At 39.7% G+C, this 19,412-nt stretch overlaps 1 protein-coding gene across 4 annotated transcripts in view; it reads left to right on the top strand.

Annotated features, from left to right (window-relative positions):
• LOC139946791 (bridge-like lipid transfer protein family member 1) overlaps positions 1 to 19,412 on the top strand; it is a 92,062-nt gene that overhangs the window by 20,787 nt on the left and 51,863 nt on the right. For all 4 annotated transcript variants that reach the window (XM_071944491.1, XM_071944490.1, XM_071944492.1 and 1 more), the window contains exons 18-25: positions 8,450 to 8,587; positions 9,376 to 9,546; positions 10,586 to 10,834; positions 11,748 to 13,446; positions 14,877 to 14,988; positions 16,796 to 16,970; positions 17,324 to 18,165; positions 19,021 to 19,204. In XM_071944491.1, the coding sequence (XP_071800592.1) occupies positions 8,450 to 8,587; positions 9,376 to 9,546; positions 10,586 to 10,834; positions 11,748 to 13,446; positions 14,877 to 14,988; positions 16,796 to 16,970; positions 17,324 to 18,165; positions 19,021 to 19,204 (3,570 nt within the window). The remainder of the gene's footprint in view (positions 1 to 8,449; positions 8,588 to 9,375; positions 9,547 to 10,585; positions 10,835 to 11,747; positions 13,447 to 14,876; positions 14,989 to 16,795; positions 16,971 to 17,323; positions 18,166 to 19,020; positions 19,205 to 19,412) is intronic.

The raw sequence follows: 19,412 nt of genomic DNA, 5'->3' as shown, positions 1-19,412 counted from the left end.
TAAACAGACTTCAGCTGAAGCCTTTTATTATGCATCTGAAAACACACAAAGTAATGCAACAAGTGTGTTTTTTCTTTTATTATTTTGTTGCAATTTCAATGACCAATTGAGCCCAAATTTCATAGGTTTGTTATTTTAGGCATATATGTTTGGATACACCAAGTGAGAATACTGGTCTTGGACAATTACCAACAGTGTCCAGTGCCTTTAAAAGCATACCCAAGTGTGCTTATACGTACATGTAGCCTTTTTTACACTGTATCTGTTATCCTAGTGGAATACAGCTGAGGCCTCCCCAGCCGTCGATTTCACCAATCTCTTCCTAACTTAGGATTAATATTTGGACTTAGGACGGGTTCAGTTCCGAGTCCAAATATGTAGGACGCATTGAACCCATTCTAAACTCGAGTTGGGATTGATCCTTTTGAACCCCTGCAGTTACTTCGACGCACTTTCACTCTGTCCCCTATTCCACAGGGTTTTGGTTGCCTGTTTCAAGAATACCTCAGGGTTGAACTGCTTACCCCTACTCCAAAGGTGGCTAAGGAAGTGAATCTTTATAGACATCATACCTACAAAGGCTTAATATTTTGACAAGTTTGGACCTCTCACTAGTATCGTTGATTCAAGGGTTTGTGTACTTTTTGTAACACAAAACACAATTTCTACAGAACTTACACCGTTTAAAGATAATGATAGTAGAAAACTTCCCTTTAAAGGATTTGGGTACTTTTTCAAAATGTCCATAGATTTACATTAAACTCACTGGGTTTGAAGATAGTGATAGTGGAAAGCTTCCCTTCAAATATTACTTACTGAGGTGCTATAGTTTTTGAGAAATGAGTAAAACAATGTCAAGAAAATACGTTTGTAAATGATTAAAATAATTTTCGTCTCATGAGATGAAAATTATTTTCATGACATTGTTTAACTCATTTCCCCAAAACTACAGCACCTCAGCACGTAATCTTTTCAGGGAAGCTTTCTACTATCATTATCTTCAAACTGTGTAAGTTTAGTGTAAATCTGTGAACATTGTTACATAGACCCTTTAAATATTACTTGCTGAGGTGCTGTAGTTTTTGAGAAATTAGTAAAATAATGTCACGAAAAAACGTTTTACATAAGAATATTTTTTGTCTAACTGAGATGAAAATTATTTTGTTGACTTGTTTTACTCTTTTCTCAAAAAGTACAGCACCTCAGCAAGTAATATTTTAATGGAAGCTTTCTACCATCATTATCTTTAAACTGTGTAAGTTAAATGTAAATCTGTGGACATTGTGTTTTGTGTCCTATAAAAAGTACCCTTCAATGTTTAATTTCAAGTTCATAAGTAATAACTCCCAAAGAGCAATAATTAGTGCTCAGTAATAGAGCTCTAATTGTCATATCACTTTAATACATTGTAATGTAAAGCATAAACTCAAGATTGAAATTGAACTGAACATTGAAAAATATCAGATAACTGAACCTCAACGTGAAAAACACAACAAAACTTGACAAAGTCATAATAACATTCAAGCAAAGTTTAATATTTAAAGAAAAGAAAATCTGCTGAACTACATGTTGGATTTGTTTACAATCTACATCTAAAACATAAACAATTAAACACTGCGCATGGTGTGACAGACTTTGACCCCGGTTCCCTGTTCAAAAACGGAAATTAAAACTTTCAAAAAATTCATCTCTCAAAAACTAAATATCATTTTATAAAATTGTTTACACCAGGCTGGAGCCAACTCAAACTTTTGCAAAGATTTGATAACATTTTGACCTTTACTTCTGGTCAAAACTAGATGTTATACAATGTAAGGGACACCTTGCCTTGGATCGGTCGAGTTGGTTCATGAAAATTGTTTGAAACTGTTTGTTGTGGAATCGATGTGGTTAGAAAGATGTTTTAAAAGTAGAATTTAAGGATCCACACAAACATGCCTCGAAATTGCCTGGTTTTCCTTTTACTTTGTGGACTAACCTAGGTGGCCATTTTATGGAGTCATAAACTTGACTCCACAAAATGACGTTCACGGCATACATGTACATGTATTAGGAAAACCATGCAATTTCGAGGAATATTTGTGTGGATCATTCCATTCTACTTTTAAAGCATCTTTCTAACCATGTGCATTTTACATGTATTTACAAACGGTTTCAGACGCTTTTCATAGACCAACTTGCCAGATCCAAGGCAACATGACCCTTCAAAGCCCAGGTACACATTAACCTAAAATTGAGTAACATACATGGTAATAACAAATGCACACCAAACTTTTAAACTAAACAATCAAATTCAGACAATTGAATCTCGAACTACAGAAATCACCCCAAAACAATGGCGTCATGATGATGTCATCAGGTGTCAAATAACATAAACTCAAAATTAAAATATTTGAAAAACAAACTAACTCCAAAACCACACATTGGATATTTACAATATATACATCATTGGAAGCTTCTTCAGACAACTTCAGAAACAATCCACAGAATGACCCAAATCTTCCAGTTCAAAGCGGAAGTTGAAGCAAAAAATCTTGAATCTTGAGACGTGAACCATGAGGTCTCGCAGAATGAAACTCAATTCAAGGATCAGCAACACAAACACCTTCTTCTGATTATTTCTTTCTTGATATGACCCAAATAAGAATCAGTCTTCTGATCCAAAGTGAAAGTTGAAGCAAAAAATATTGAATTTTAAATCCTGAGACATGAACCATGAGGTCATGTAGAATAAAGTTTGTTTACAATAAAATGAAATATGATTACTTGATAAGGTAAACATGACAAGGCTGATGCTTCATTGAACTCTATAAATTGAAAAACTGTTGCATTTTCTCATTATCTAATAGCAGTTTTGTTTTCTAGAATGAGTAATAAATCCATGTACAGCTAATGAGCTTGATTCTTCTCAGTCATAGTTCAATTGTTTGATGAGGATCAATGTCAGATGTAGATTCATTGATACAAATTGAAACGCCCCTGGCATCATTCCATCAACAAAATTATGAGGCTACTGACATGACGTACAATTTTTTCTTGAATTAAATGTTTTTAAAGGCAGTTGACACTATTGGGGATTACTCAAAATAGTTTATAGCATTAAAACTGAATTGGTAATGAATAATGGAGAGCTGTTGATAGTATAAAACATTGTGAGAAACGGCTCCCTCTGAAATAATATAGTTTTCGAGAAAGAAGTTATTTTCCATGTATTTGATTATGAGACCTCAGAATTAGACTTTGAGGTCTCTAAATCAAGCATCTGAAAGCACACAGCTTCGTGTGACAAGGGTGTTTTTTGTTTTGTTCATATCTCGGAACTTCAATGACCAATTGAGCTTAATTTTTTTACAGGTTTGTTATTTGTTATTTTATGCATGTTGATACACCAAGTGGGAAGACTGGTCATTGTCAATTACCAATAGTGTCCAGTGCCGTTAACCCTCTAGTCACTCCTGCTGAAAAGTTAGGGGCATTGTTTGCAAGACACTTGCAGTAAACTAACTGGATCTTTGTACACAAGATAACAAGAGGCTGAACATTTTAAACAAGTTTGGACCTCTTACTGTTATCATTGATTAGTTTTGTTTTTTCAAATTCAGAAGTACATGTAACAACTTCCCAGAGAACAATAATTATTATAAAAATAATAATGATAATATTAACAATAGTAGGCTTAATAATAACACTAGTACGCTCTCCATAGTACACTACATGTATATCACAGCATTTACACAAAATAGTAATACACAACATACTGTACACAGGCCTGTGAAATCTTCGCTTTAAAGCCGATATCAATTTTTTTGATTGATCAGCCCAATTTTTCATTTCTGTTTTTTGTTCTTTCTTTTTTTCTTTTCCCACGTTGTTCCTTTTATAAGCTTCCCCAATTGATGACCAGCGTAAATGCATGGCCATTGCTCACTCAACGTTACACAATCATTCTTACATCATGAAGTGTTTCAGCTCCTTTTTTTAAGGGTCCAGTTACAGGCCTGCATACAACTAAATTTCATCAGAAAAGGTACTTACCCAAAGTTTGAAAGGAATATGGAAAAGAAAAGAGTTGCGGTTGTCATGTCGATTGCATTTTTTATAATGTTCAAATGAACGCTACAAATAACGTTAAAATAACGCTACACTGAACATAATTGACAGTATCATCATGATGGACTAAATGACACTTTTGGTTATAAAAGTCAAGTCCTGTGATTGAAGCACTCCTAGTGTTCATCTTACACGTTCCGTTCAGTCAAGTCCTATGATTGAAGCACTCCTAGTGTTCATCTTACACGTTCCGTTCAGTCAAGTCCTGTGATTGAAGCACTCCTAGTGTTCATCTTACACGTTCCGTTCAGTCAAGTCCTGTGATTGAAGCGCCCCTAGTGTTCATCTTACACGTTCCATTCAGTCAAGTCCTGTGATTGAAGCGCCCGTAGTGTTCATCTTACACGTTCCGTTCAGTCAAGTCCTGTGATTGAAGCGCCCCTAGTGTTCATCTTACACGTTCCGTTCAGTCAAGTCCTGTGATTGAAGCACTCCTAGTGTTCATCTTACACGTTCCGTTCAGTCAAGTCCTGTGATTGAAGCGCCCCTAGTGTTCATCTTACACGTTCCATTCAGTCAAGTCCTGTGATTGAAGCATCTAGTGTTCATCTTACACGTTCCGTTCATTCATTGCAATCCAAACAATCCGGTTTGGCCTTTGAGGTCGACCAAAGCAACAACACAACATGTCTTGAAGCCCTTTCCGAAACTTCTTGTAACGGAAAACGTAAATGATGGGATTGATTACAGGGTTCATGTAGTACATGACATCGGATATTAATTTAAATGTGGCTGCAGACTCAGTGTAGCACCATTCTATCATTAAAGATACAGGCAAACAGATGATCAAATAGAAAACATATGGTGTCCACAAAACAACCACTGCACCCACAGCAATCCTAAGCATGCTGATCACATTATGTCTGGCCTTTAAAAGCTCAAGGGCTGCTCCTTGTACATTCTGTTGCTGGAAGTGTTGAGCACTTCTCTTGAGAGTGGCTTGGATCTTGTAGTAAGCCCAGCTCATAAAAAGGGTGGACAACAGGTAGGCAAATAGAATGAAGAGCACATATGTTACATTAAACAATGTTAAAATTGAGTCAGTCACTGCACAACCAGCCCAGAAGGTATCATTGCTAGCATACCACATAAACAATCTAGGGCTTGAAAGCAGAAATGACAACCCAAATGCCATGCAAATGAGCATGGTAACTTTTTTAGCAGACATCATTCTGGGATAGTGCAGTGGGTACACTATTCCTATATATCGTTCATAGGTCACAATACACAGACCATAACATGATGAGTAGTTGGTTATGTGCCACATAAAGCCGCTTATGACAATACGACAATAGATCTCTCTACCAATGAAACTGTCTGGTGGCTCAGTTGTGGTTATGGTCAAAATTATGGAACAGCAAAAAATGCTGTCAACAACAGCAAGATATGCCAGCAAGTAGTTTGTCATATTATGAAGGCTTTTGGTGCGAAGGATGACCAGCCACGCTAGAGTGTTGAGAACAATTCCAATAGCTTCTTGTACACATACCCAGACATCATACCATTCATACATTGTCAGTATTAAGAACACTGTCGTTTGCCTCAGTAAAAATCGACTCCAATCCTAAACTGATGCTGATAGTGATTGACAGTAGTTGTTAACTTTTATCAATGAAGTACTGTACGTGGATGTCAACAAGATCGTTTCTCACTTCATGTGTTGATCACAAACACACAAATAAATTGCACCTTAATCCGGAAGTCGTTGGTTTGATTCCCACTCTGGTAAATTTTTCTTTGATCAATCCCAGAAATCTAAATACATTGAAGTTCTTCTTCAGTCTGATGGGTGAATGCAAACAGTCTTTGAACTTTTCTACATCAAGTGATATTGCTAAGAATCTTCAGTACTTCTGTTTGCTGCTGAAATGTTGTTTTTTGTACAGACAAACTGAGAACAAGTCTAAGAGAACAAGTCCAATGTTGACAGCAATCATAACTAAATGATGAAGTCCAAGATGGTCAGCTAAAGATCTCACAGTCTGCTCTCTGATGTTGCTCCTTGAAACTCTGTATTCTTTCTGAGTTCTCATCACTCTGCATTAGAGTTTTGATATCAATCTCATCCAGGTGAATGCTGGGCACAATTTCATGGAGCTACTAAAGCAGCACAAAAATGCTAAACAACTGTCTGCTAAGCAGAAATGAACAGGATACCAGTCACTAAATGTACATGTGACAATGTGGTATGGCTGGTAACCTTACACTGATAAGCAGAATTTGGTTTTGCTTAGCTACTTTTTGTACTTAAGCAGCTCTATGAAGTTGGGCCCTGGTGTTTCTAGGATCGGGTTTCTGTTACACTATGTCATTGTACATGAACTTGATTGGATTTGGTTTGACTTTTTCGAAACCTGGTAATAATATTTTGACGTTGATTTATGTACCTGTATTACACTCAGTTTAATTGCTTATTTCATAAATATTGGGAGATATATTGGATACAGGTGATGGGACAAGTGGTATCCCATAATTGTCACTTTGTTTGAGTTCACCTGATGACAAACACAAGTGTCAAATAACATACAAATCAAAGGTTAATGATTGAAAAACAAATTACTCCAAAAGCACACATCAAATTTGTAGAATTATATACAACATTGGAAGCTTCTTCAGACAACTGAAAAACGTTCCACAGATATGACCCAAATCTTTCAGTTCAATGCAGAAGTTGAGGCAAAAAATCTTGAATCTTGAGACATGAACCATGAGGTCACGCAGAATGAAACTCAATTCAAGGATCAGCAACATGAACGCCTTTTTTTATGTCACAAAAACAAAAGTTCTTGAAGTTCCTCATATTATTATTACATCTTTCTTGTCATGAAAAATGAAACCCTTGAAAAATGACAAGCACTGTGACCCAAAGGTCTAAAGATACCTGTGCGGAGAAGATGACAGAAAAAAATGTCATTTTCAGATGTGGGCATGGTATGGTGGGAGGAGAACCCCAGATAGAGAAATCTTGCATTCGGGTAGTGACTGAAAACCCAGTCCACATGCAAAGCGTTGGCCCAGGATTTGAACCACGATCCACAGAGGTGAACGGCAGAGAAGTATGACCAACTAACCAAGATGAATGCTATGAGAAGAGGTACCGGTACATGTAATATGTACGTAAATGTTGGGACGTGTACAGTCCTATCGCATGGGAATACTCCACAGATAAACTTAAAACGAATATTTTGTTGCTGTTTGTTTTAAAACTGAAATGTAATATGATTACAATTTGATTTGGGAAATATGACAAGGACGACGCTTCATTGAACTCTGTATAAATTGAAAAACTGTTGCATTTTCTCATTATCTAATAGCAGCTTTGTTTTCTAGAATGAGTAATAAATCCATGTACAGCTAATAAGCTTGGTTCTTCTCAGTCATAGTTCAGTTGTTTGATGAGGATCAATGTCAATTGTAGATTCATTGATACAAATTAAAACATCCCTGGCATAATTCCATGAACAAAATGTGGCTTCTGACATGACATGCATGAAGTGCATTTGATTTCTAAAAAAGAAATATTTTAAAGACACTAAACACTAAGGGTAATTGTCAAAGACCAGTCTTCTCACTTGGTGTATCTCAACCATGTCAATGTATGCACAAAGTAACAAACCTGTAAGAATTTGAGCTCAATTGGTCAACGAAACTGCAAGATAACTACGAAAGAAAAAACACCCTTGTCACACGAAGATATAGTGCTTCCAGATGCTTGATTTCGAGATCTCAAAATCTAATTCTGAGGTCTCGAAATCAAATTTGTTGAAAATCACTTTTTTCTCGAAAACTACGTTCCTTCAGAGGGAGCCGGTTCTCACAATTTACACTATAAACCTCTCCCCATTACTCCTAATCAAGAAAGGTTTTATGATAATAATTATTTTGAGTAATTACCAAAAGGGTTCACTGCCTTTAAAAACGAGTCACTACTTTTTTTACTCTCATTCATGAATGCCTTTTTGGTTAAAAGGCGTAATAAAGTAAGAAACTCTGTAAAACTTATCAGTTTTCCGACGTGCTTGAGCTCTTTACTTCCGTGTGTTGCATTTTTATGACTGAGACAGTTTTTGGATATGCCTCATGCGCGTAGTCTTGGTGCAAGACGTTTCTCATTTTCCCTTCACACACAGCGCGGCCAACTCACCGACACCGCCCGCATCGCCGTAACGAGAAACGTCTTGCACCAAGACTAGCGCGTAGTATTCGGTTATAAACAGAGCCCCAGCTGTTCATTATCAACCGTTTAAACACACCCACGTGACGCGCTCTCCACCAATAGGAATAACGAAACTGTCTGAGGGTATTTACGAATGACTATTAACTTTTGTTCAATCCTCAGTACTGTGGTAAAGCAGAACCTTCTTGTCCGATCGCAGTCCTGGATCAGTTGTGCTTTGAGCTCCACAAGGGTCACTCGGAGACCAGACTACAGCTGCTCTTATCCCCTGTTACCATCATGGTTTCGGACTCACAAAAGGTATGACTGAAATGAGGGACCCTAGACAACTTCTCTTTGAGTTTGATTTCACATAACACTAAGATTCATCTTAAAGGGACACGTTGCCTTGGATCAAGCGAGTTGGTCTATGAAAAGCGTTTGAAACCAATTGTTATAAAATGCCGGATTGACACGTAATTGTGAAATACGCTTTATACATGTACATGTAGTGTACGTTAGCAACTAGTATACAAATATTGACTGCTTTGAGTGCTATGGTTAAAACTACAACTCCCGCGGTGATACCCGGAGCGTTCTATTTTTCATCGGCTTTGCCTCGGGAAAATAGAACGCTCCGGGGATCACCGAGGGAGTCATAGTTTTAACCGTTGCAAGAGTAAAAGCAGTCAATATTTGTTTTATAACACCCCAAACATTTCTAAATACTGTACTATTAATTTACAGACCTGAATGCTACAATCCACGGACGACGCGAATACAGATTGCAATTTTTTTTACTGTGCTGCATGTAAGTGTCATGTAATCCGAAATGGTTACAGACTATTCTTAATTTATCATCCTCGTACACACAACTGACGTCTGGGTACTGCACGCCATGGACTAGCGCATGGCAAACCGAAGCACTATCACACGGCAAACCATTGCACTATCACACGGCGGTCGTCTAGTAAAACTAAGACATATCATGTGACGCGCTCTAAACCAATGAAAAGGCAGAATATTGGTAAGGGGTGTTATAATTGTTATTATTATTATTGTTGCTATTATTGCTAAGGGTTAATTTTTCTAAATTTTGACAATTCCAGAGAGGCGATCCTCATTTACTTGACGGCCATCTTGGTCTGTCTGGCCTTCAGCTGCGTGGCCATGCAATGTTTTCGGATGATGGTCTTCCAGTAGACAGTGAGACTCTGGAGTATGCCTGGCTGCTTGACCTTCAGATGGGGGTCCTGAGCGGCAGACTCACCCCTCCACAGGTAAAACTTAGGGACTAAGTAGTACCTTTAAATGGTTTGGGTACTTTTTGTATGACACAAAACACAATGTCCACACAGCTTTACATCAAACTCACAAATGATAGTTAACAATGGTTAAAAGCTTCCCTTAAAATAATTATTGCTGAGGCGCTGTCTCATGAGACGACAATTATTTTAACATGTAAAACGTATTTTCTTGACATTGTTTTACTCGTTTCTCAAAAACTACAGCACCTCAGCAATTAATATTTTAAGGGAAGCCTTCAAATATCATTATCTTCAAACTGTGTAACTTTAAGGTAAATCTGTGGACATTGTCCTTTAAAGGCAGTGGACACTATCGGTAATTACTCAAAATAATTATTATCATAAAACCTTATTTAGTAACAGGTAATGGGGAGAGGTTGGTAGTATAAAACATTGTGAGAAACGGCTCCCCCTGTAGTGGAGTAGTTTTCGAGGAGAAAGTAATTTTCCATGAATTTGATTTTGAGACCTCAGATTTAGAATTTGAGGTCTCGAAATCAAGTATCTGAAAGCACACAACTTTGTGTGACAAGGGTGTTTTTTCTTTCATTATTATCTTGCAACTTTAATGACCAATTGAGCTCAAATTTTCACAGGTTTGTTAGTTTATGCATACGTGAGTTACACCAAGTGAGAAGACTGGTCTTTGACAATTATCATGATTATCAAAGGTGTCCAGTGTCTTTAACTGATGTTAAATTTTTTGTGCTGAAGCATGTTAAGCAGCTCTTTGAAATTAGGCCCTGGGCCCAATTTCATAGAGCTGTTAAGCACTCAAAAATTTGCTTAGCATGAAATTTCTTCCTTGATAAAAAAACAGGGTTACCAACCAATTTCCATTTGTTGCATATTGCTCAGTTGCTGGTACTCAGCTGTTTTTTGCTTATCCTAAAAGTTACATGGAAATTTGGTTGGCAATCCTGTTTTATCAAGGAAGAAATTTACATGTTAAGCAAGTTTGTGTGCTTAGCAGCTCTATGAAATTAGGCCCTGATGTTATTTTCCTCTCTAGATGCTCTCCCTGGCAAGCTTCCTCCAGCTCTTCGTCCACCTGGCCGTTGATCCCCTAGATGACCTCCAGCAGCCAATCACGTCCAAACTCTGCGTCCACATGGTCAAGCAGCAGCAGTGCCAGGTCAAGGAGGTGCTCTTCCCGGTGCCCTGCCCGACGGAGGAAGACTTCAAGTATCGCATGCTGAGGATCAGCCTCAGGATGGTGGATGTAATGCTGGTGGAGACGGGCTGTGCGTTACAGTGCCAGGTTAGGAAAAACTTTATCAGGCCTCATACCTCATAGAGGCGTCGAAGACGATTGCCTCCATACCCCCTGGTCAAATTGCCTTGGTGCCCTTGAAATGCTCCAGTAGAAATGTACAATTTCCTCTAGTAGAAATTTACAATTTCCTCAGTGGGTGCCCTTTACTGGATGGCCTTACAGTGCCAGGTTAGGAAAAAAATCGTCCTCCAGATCTTATACTTCACGGAGACATTGAAGGCGATTGCTTGTCTCCATGTCCCCTGTTCATTGCCACGGTGCCCTTAAATGCTCCAGTAGAATTTTACAATTTCCTCATAGGGTGTGCTTTACGGACTGTGCGTTACAGTGCCAGGTTTAAGTTTCATCCTCCCGTCCTTATACTTCACAGAGACATTGAAGGTGATTGCTTGCCCCCTGGTGATTGCCTTGGTGCCCTTGAAAGGCTCTAGTAGAAATTTACATGCCCTCATTGAATGCCCTTTTACCAAGGAGAAAATGCCTTGGTGCCCTTGCCCTTTAAAAAACGAACTGTACAGGCCTGCGTCCCCATTTTAACAATGCCAGACATTTTGTATCCTTGGGCAAGACACTTTCCATAATTGCTTTGTCCTACGGATGGGAGTTTAGGTCCCAGGTACTAGGAATGGTAGTGCGCATAAAGTACCCAAGAACACCAGGGAAGAGTAGGGGGTTAACCCATCTGTTTCTGGTTCATAGCACACGAAGCAAGCACCTTTATGAACTGGTTCCCTTGGGTTTGAGAGTGATTGTAATTAAGTTCACTTATTGGGCATCCGTAGTTGCATTACTAAAAATAACAAAAAATAATAATGAACAAATACTGATTTTTATATCTAGATTTTCAGTTGGTAGAGATGGTAGAATAAAAAATAATAGCAATTATGTCTCCTTTCAGGTTGGTTCATTGTTCATGGGCAAGTGCAATCTACACAGTATGACTATAGGTGATGGCTTGAGCGCCACCATCCAACAAATAGAAGTCAGGCAGTTCATCAGTCAGTCAGAGGAGCCCAACGCAGCCTGGCTCGAGGCTTGTTCGGTCTTCTTTCCTGCGTTACAGTTTGACCTGGCAGACCTCCTTCAGTCCTCAAACTCTTACAAAGCCCAGAACTTTTTCCTGTCCCAACACGACAAGAAGACGCAGCGTCTGTGGTTTCTGTGGCCAGAGGAATCGGATGAGCAGGGCAGTCGTCCGCGGGAAATGTGCGGATGCCGAGGCGGCTGTCTGTTCTTCAATGCTCAAGTGAACGCTCATTCCAACTGGATAAGTGACTCATCATGGCAAACTGCAGTCACGGATAACGACAAGGACTACGGACACAGTATCCTTCAGCAGGGCCAGTGGATCTTTGCGGTCTGCGACCGCACCCCTGTCGACTCTCCATCCAGAGAGTTTAAATTTACCCAGGGTTTTGTCAGTAGTACTATTCCAACTCTTCCTGGACAGGTCGTAGCAGGAAGTCTTCCTGTAGGGTCTTCCAATCGTGTCGGTTCCTCGGTGAGCCTTCCTCAACCTATTGTGAAGCCACGGAAGACAGATTCTAGTTCTATGTCAGCACCTGAACCCAGAGAGCAGCCTTCTAGGAATCCATCCCTGAGCACGAGTAGTGCTCAGGCAAGTACAAACTCTGACCCTAATCTAACGATAAAGACTGAGTCAGACAGTTCCGTCTTTGAGCAGCGACACTTCTATACCTTACACGGCAGCTCCCACAGTTTGCCAGTAGAAGCCATGGCTTTGCAGGGCAAGATGACACCCGGCAGAAGTAACATGAGTGCTGAGGTTATCCGGCAGTACCATGCCCTACCAGACTCACCCCCGTCGGAACGTAGCTCTACTTTAGTCAGATCTGAGGATTTTCCTGATCTGGCAATTGTTCGCAATAGCCATGGCTCCATCTCCAGCCCCGCAGAGAGCGAGTACTACTCTGCTGAAGACGAGACACCACTCAGTACCACGATGAGTAAGACGCTAGTTGGAACTCCTTCCTCCTCCAGTTTTGACATTAACATACCTGGTATTTCACCATCTAGTATATATGCCGACGAGACGCTATCATCAGTGTCCACTCAGCAAGTAGAATCACCAGATTATGCAAGAGGTGATGAAAATGTTAAGCGACACTCTTCCTCAGCTTCCTATGTCTCGGCGGCGTCGTCTGAGAGCAGCCTTCATCAACGCAAGAAACCGAAAGAGACCTCGCCACAAAGAACGACCACACAGCCACCGTGGGCGTCGACCAAGGCCTACTGCCACCACCTGACTCTCTGGGAATGCAGTGGTTGGGTGACCCACCCACCTGGACACACCCTGCAGACGCACCCTCCCTTCAGTCCTCTGTGCCCCCCTGCGACCACCTTGATCAAGGGGAACATTCCACTGCCTGAGTTTACAGTCACCCAAGCTGGTTTGAGATCAGGGCTAGTGAAGATGACCGACCTTCCTGTGAATGAAACAGGCCCTGAGTCTGAAGAGGAAGAGGAGGAAGATGAAGACAGTGGTGACAATGAGATGCATCTTGGTCTACCTCCTCAAGAAGTCCGCCGTCATTATAGAGTCCACTCATCGCCACCATCCTACCAAGTTGCACAGAGTAAGTCCACTATAGAACAAGACACTTCCGACTTAAAGGAAGGTATATGTTTGGTTACTACTCTAACAATTAATGGTAATACTTTTAATTAGATGCATACAGCAGCTTTCAATAGTACAGCATATTGTAAGTTATCACACAAGCGCGAGTGGAATACGGAAAAATATAGCGCTTCTGCGTCCCATATCCAACGAGGTCGAAGGCCGAGTTGGATATGGGACGCAGACGCGCTATATTTTCCGTATTTCCACGAGCGCGCATGTGATAACGTATTTATCTTCAAGCAAACTTGGTGCGTGACATAGAACACACAAGACGCATGGTAGTGATATTAGCCGTGCAATATAGGTTTTTATCGCCACTCCATTCTGCGAATCTGATTGGAGGATTAGCGCGTACTTGAAGATAATGAGATATACCAGAATCAAAATTTGTTATTCGACATGCATACTAAATTAACGGCTTTTGTTTTCAAACAAGTACAAAGACGTGTAAGAAAGGGAAGATTTATTTCATTTTTCTTGATAGGTATTCAGTATGTACATCAGTAGAATTGAAATTTTTCTGTCAGACTCAAAGTCAACATTTTATTTTTTGTTCAAGAATGTACACAATGAGGTATTGTTTTTATCATTAATACTCAATTTGAAAATACAAGACCCTCGGACTTGGTTGGTCAAAAATTTCCTGGCCCAACATTAAGACTACTGGGTTGGATTTCACAAAGAGTTAGGTCTAGTCTTATCTCGAGTTAAGACGAGTTACTAGTTCTAACTTAGGACTAGCTGTACGTTTTTGATATCTCTTGGGACTAGTCCTAAGTTAGGACTAGTCCTAACTCTTTGTGAAATCGACCCCTGGCCTCTGGTCCAGTATAAAAATTCAAGCTCTCTTTGAAGTGAGGCATTCACAAGTTTACACTCCGTCAAGGAATCTTCGATCAAGTTTCATGCTTCTCCTAATTGAACCCAAGTCTTGACACGCCTGGGGTGACAGGTGTTTTTCTTCGGCTGTGCCAAGCATCTGGAACTCTCTACCACTTAATCTTTGTACCACAAAATTCAAATCTCTTCTCAACGCGTATCTTACATGTATGTCACATGTTTTCAAGGACTAATTTTTTCCAGAAGAAAATCAGAGCATACTGATCGAAACGTCGAATTAATACTAAAGGTTCTGTACAGAACCACCCCAACTCATTAGAGATAGTCATTACATGGTATTACTGCAAACCTTTCCATATCGTTTTTTCCACCATGCAAAGTTTCAAATTCTGCTTGACTAATATTTTATTTTATTTTTGTTGTTTTACTGTGCCTTGACAACCAGCAGGGTTGACATGTTCGCATAACAATGTCTTCAGTATTATTATTAAATCATTATTTTTATGCAAATTTGTAATTGTTTTGTGATTGGTTGATACTTTGCAGAGTCGAGTCAGTCCAGTAGCCAATCACAGAGCTCATCTCAATCTGCAATTCTTGCAGTCAAGGGAGCTCTTGATGTGTTACTTACACCACTGCTGATGCAAGCAATAGACAGGTGAGTTATTTTGTATTTATTTGTTTTTTTTATTTAATTGATATCCAACAGCGGATAACCACTATTTGCATGCATCATTTTACAAAGAATAGCGACTATTAAGGCTGAAGGTGTAAAAAGCGCTATATAAAAACTGATTATTATTGTTATTATTATTAGGTAAGTTATATTAAAAACACTGGACAGTCAAAGACCAGTCTTCTCACTTGGTGAATCTCAACATATGCATAAGAAAACAAAACTGTGGAAATTTGAGCTCAATTGGTTGTCAAAGTTGCGAGATAATCATAATAATGAAAGAAAAAAACACCCTTGTCACACAAACTTGTGTACTTTCAGATGTTTGATTTCAAGACCTCAAAATCTAGTTCTGAGGTCTTGAAATACAATTCAAGGAAAATCACTTCTTTCTCGGATACTACGTTGATCAGAGGGAGCAGTTTATCACAATGTTTTTTACTATATCAACAGCTCTCCATTGCTCCATTGCTCAAGTACGTTTTTATGCTAAAAAATGATTTTGAGTAATTACCAATAGTATTCAGTGCCTTTAAAGACAGTGGACACTATTGGTAATTAATTGTCAAAGACTAGCCTTCACAGTTGGTGTATCTCAACATACGCATAAAATAACTAACCTGTGAAAATTTGAGCTCAATTGGTCATCGAAGTTGCGAGATAATATTGTAAGAAGAAAAAACCTTGTCACACGAAGTTGTGTGCGTTTAGATGGTTGATTTCGAGACCTCAAGTTCTAAATCTGAGGTCTCAAAATCGAATTCGTGGAAAATTACTTCTTTCTCGAAAACTATGGCACTTCAGAGGGAGCCGTTTCTCACAATGTTTTTTTACTATATCAACAGCTCTCCATTGCTCCATTGCTCAAGTCTGTTTTTATGCTAACAATGATTTTGAGTAATTACCAATAGTGTTCATGTGCCTTTAAATACATCTTCATCCACAGTGAGTACAGATTCATGTCATGGCCAAAAACTTGACTACAAAAGGTACCAAAACCCTTTCAGGAATTATTATGTGACAACATCAAAGGGCCCTCTAGTAGTGAAGTGTGGTGGCACAGTTTCAGATTACATTGTAAACCCTATTACATCTTCATTCACAGTGCAGTGAGTTGGGATTCATGTCATGGCCAAAAACTTGATCTGGGTATCAAAACTGTTTAATCTAAAGGTCTTTGGTTTAAGTTCTGCTCTAGTAAAATTTCAACCCAAATTTATTTTTAAAAAATTTACCAAGTCGGTTTCTCATGTGGTTTATTACTAGATTGTTTTGTTAATATTTCTTTATATATTTGATTCTACCAAAACATTGAATGTGTGTAAAGCACTGTATACATGTACTTGGTACTTTCCAAAGTCTTATGAAAAAACCCACAGGCATATACTCGAGTGGGATTTGAACACACAGCTCTTTCAACTCTAGAGCAGTGTCTTACCAACCAGACTACCAATATTGCCCGATAGCTAGAGGCAGTTCGAATCCTATGTTTTAGCCGTGGGTACCGCAGCAGGACTCGGGGAAAGTACCGAGTATACAGTGCTTTACACACATTGATGTAAGCGTAAAAACCAAAGTTAATATTTTAATATCCCTGATGCAAATTTAACATTTTTTATAATATTTACACCCGAACAAAGATATTGACAATATAGGGAGACCGCCAACATAGGGCTTCATAGTTCAGTTGGTAGAGCGTCGGTACGTTAACCCGGAGGTCATTGGTTCGAGTCCCACACTAGTCAACTTTCTTTGTTCAACCCAAAATCATTATAATATTTTTTTACAGATACCTCCAGTCAGCTGAGAACGTGTTATGTGTCAGTCATCCAGAATGGATAGTGGACAGACTGCACATGCAGTGCGTCAGTGACGTCCAGACTGCCTTTGAAGATTCCAACAAGGCTGCCAGTCTAAAGAACAGTACTGAATCTACTTTTAGCCTATCAGTGTCCGTTCCACAGGTATTTAGAAATGTTACCTCTCATACAGTGTTATATATTTATGGGTGGTCGCATTGGCAAAGTGGTATCTGTGTATCGGACTTTATGTCTGTGATACAAGGTTTTACCCGCTGTAAGGCACTAAAGTTCTCTGATGCACCAAAGAAATTGGCTCAGCAGTGTTTCTGTTAACAGCTTTTTGAAGTTGGGCCCTTAAACCTTTGCAGTTTGTATACATGTATGTGAATGTCAGGCGAACCAAAACTTAAGCTGTTGCAATAATCAAACCTGCTAGTCATGGAAGCATGAACACTATCTATAGTATTATTAATATTGATGAATTTGTATTTGTCTAAATACTTCCCCCTCAACAGATCAACCTCCTAGTACTACAAGCCTCTACAGAATATAACGTCCAACTGAAGCGCCAGCTAGACCAAGCTTCCCTACTGGTTGGCTGCGTCAGCAACATCCAAGTCCAGCTGATGAACAGAATGACAGCGAAGCAGAAGGACTCCAACATACCCAGCCCGGGGCAGAAGAAAATGAAACTGGAGGAGATGCTCTCCGGGTCTCGATATGGTCTCCACACCTCCGACCAAGAGATGCCTTCCGAGAAGGTGGAGACAACGGCTATAGGACTTGTCAACATCGGCCGGGTGCACTGCCAGCTTCAAGGCCTTGACTGTACGCAAACCAAGGAGAAGCGACACAGGCATATGTCAGGGGTCACTTCCATTCCGCAGAGTCTGTCTAAGGTCATGTTCACGCTGATGTCTCACATGGCCAGCGAGGGTCAAGAACAAGAAGTGATACCCATGGCGCCAACCGGCGCCAGCCTCATGGAATGTGGCGTCGAGGGTATCACAATAAACATCGGTATGCAGAGCGCGCCAGTCACACCCCAGCCGTCAACGGGGGCGCCCTCCAGATCTCACTCCCGCCAGCCGAGTCAAAATTGGCAGGTCTCGCCGGAGTTTCACTCCACTGACGCTGAGAGGGTAGCACCCTGGAGTAGGACCCATAGCGTGACGGACATTCTTAATCCCGCTGCTGCCACCGATTCAAGACATTCGGATATCACTCTAGCTATGAAGAAGCAGAGCAGGGTACCGACCAAGTCTAGAAGTATTGATGGGAAGATGGTTATTGGGGCAATCTGGTTGCATGCCCCTACTCCCTGCAGACTGTCACATGAACAATCAGCAGGTGTTCAGTAAGTACCAAAAACTATTTAATGGGTGGTAATAATAATAATAATAATAATAATAATAATAGTATTTAAAATTTATATTGCACCCCTTACATACAAAATGATCCAAGGGGCAGAATACATGTTAAAGACCTGCTTGAACGAAAATGTCAAGTCGTGAACTTTGCTGAATTTCACTTAAAATGTGAAACAGTAACTTTTCTGGCTGGTTTATACTGATTTTAAAACTTTTGTAGAAGTTCTAGCATACACAATAGACGCTTATCATGTGACGTCACGCGCTCAAAAAGTGACCTCACTGGAGTCAAAAAGCGTCCTCACTGGGGTCAAAGGAGGCAAATAAGTGGACAATAGCTGTTCTTTGTGCTTGAACACGTGCGTGTCAGCAATAGTGTCCGAGTAGCGTTTTGTGTTTTGCATGGGGTCTATAGAGAATTGTCTGTCTGTGTTGTGCTGATTTGTTCAAACTTTTACGGAAGTTTTAGCATACATCATTTAGAGAAATAAATAAAACTAAATTCCCGATTTGAGTTTATCGCTAAATGATCGTTTTGTTCTTCTTCCATTTTTTTAATCGGAGTCATGCAAAATGTGTAATTGGTTTTTCACTATTTTCTCGTGACCCAGATGACCGATCGATCTCAAACTTCACGAGGTTTGTCAGTGCATGTACAATGTATGTATGGTGGATTACATAAAGTGATACTGCCTGCAACTGTTTTGTTGCAAAAAGCAATTCTGTTGTGTTCCTTTAAATCAAAGATGGCCGGTTGTTGATATATTTTCTACACTATCATAATTACCACCATCAAGGTTTTCATTTTCTGAATGATCAAATCCTTTTTTTTTTCTCTTAAGATCTGGACTGAACCCTGTCAGCACCCTCTCTCTGGTCGTGACTAGCTGGCCTCCTGCATGCCAACAAGCACTGATGAGGCTGGACAGTCTACAGGCCAGCAGCCATCTACGAGAGTGTGCCGTCATGGCTTGTATAATGGCGGAGGCACATGAGATGACACCCACCCATCACATCACAGCAAAGGTCAGTTGAGTTGAGTTTGGTTTTATAGATGTTTAGTTTTTTTTATGAAGAATACTATTTGGCTTTTCCAATTAATCTATTTCGGCATTGGTTTTTATGGGTTAGGCCAAATAGTTTTCTTTATTATCTATGCAAATTTGACATCTATTTAATTGTTGCGGTACCTGCTGTGAAAGCAAATGATGCAAAGTTTGAGGAAATTCAGGCC

The sequence above is a fragment of the Asterias amurensis genome, chromosome 14 (genome assembly GCF_032118995.1).
Source record: "Asterias amurensis chromosome 14, ASM3211899v1".
Classification (NCBI taxonomy): domain Eukaryota; kingdom Metazoa; phylum Echinodermata; class Asteroidea; order Forcipulatida; family Asteriidae; genus Asterias; species Asterias amurensis.
Note: the sequence above shows the minus strand (reverse complement) of the source record. Positions and strands in the feature narration are given on the sequence as shown.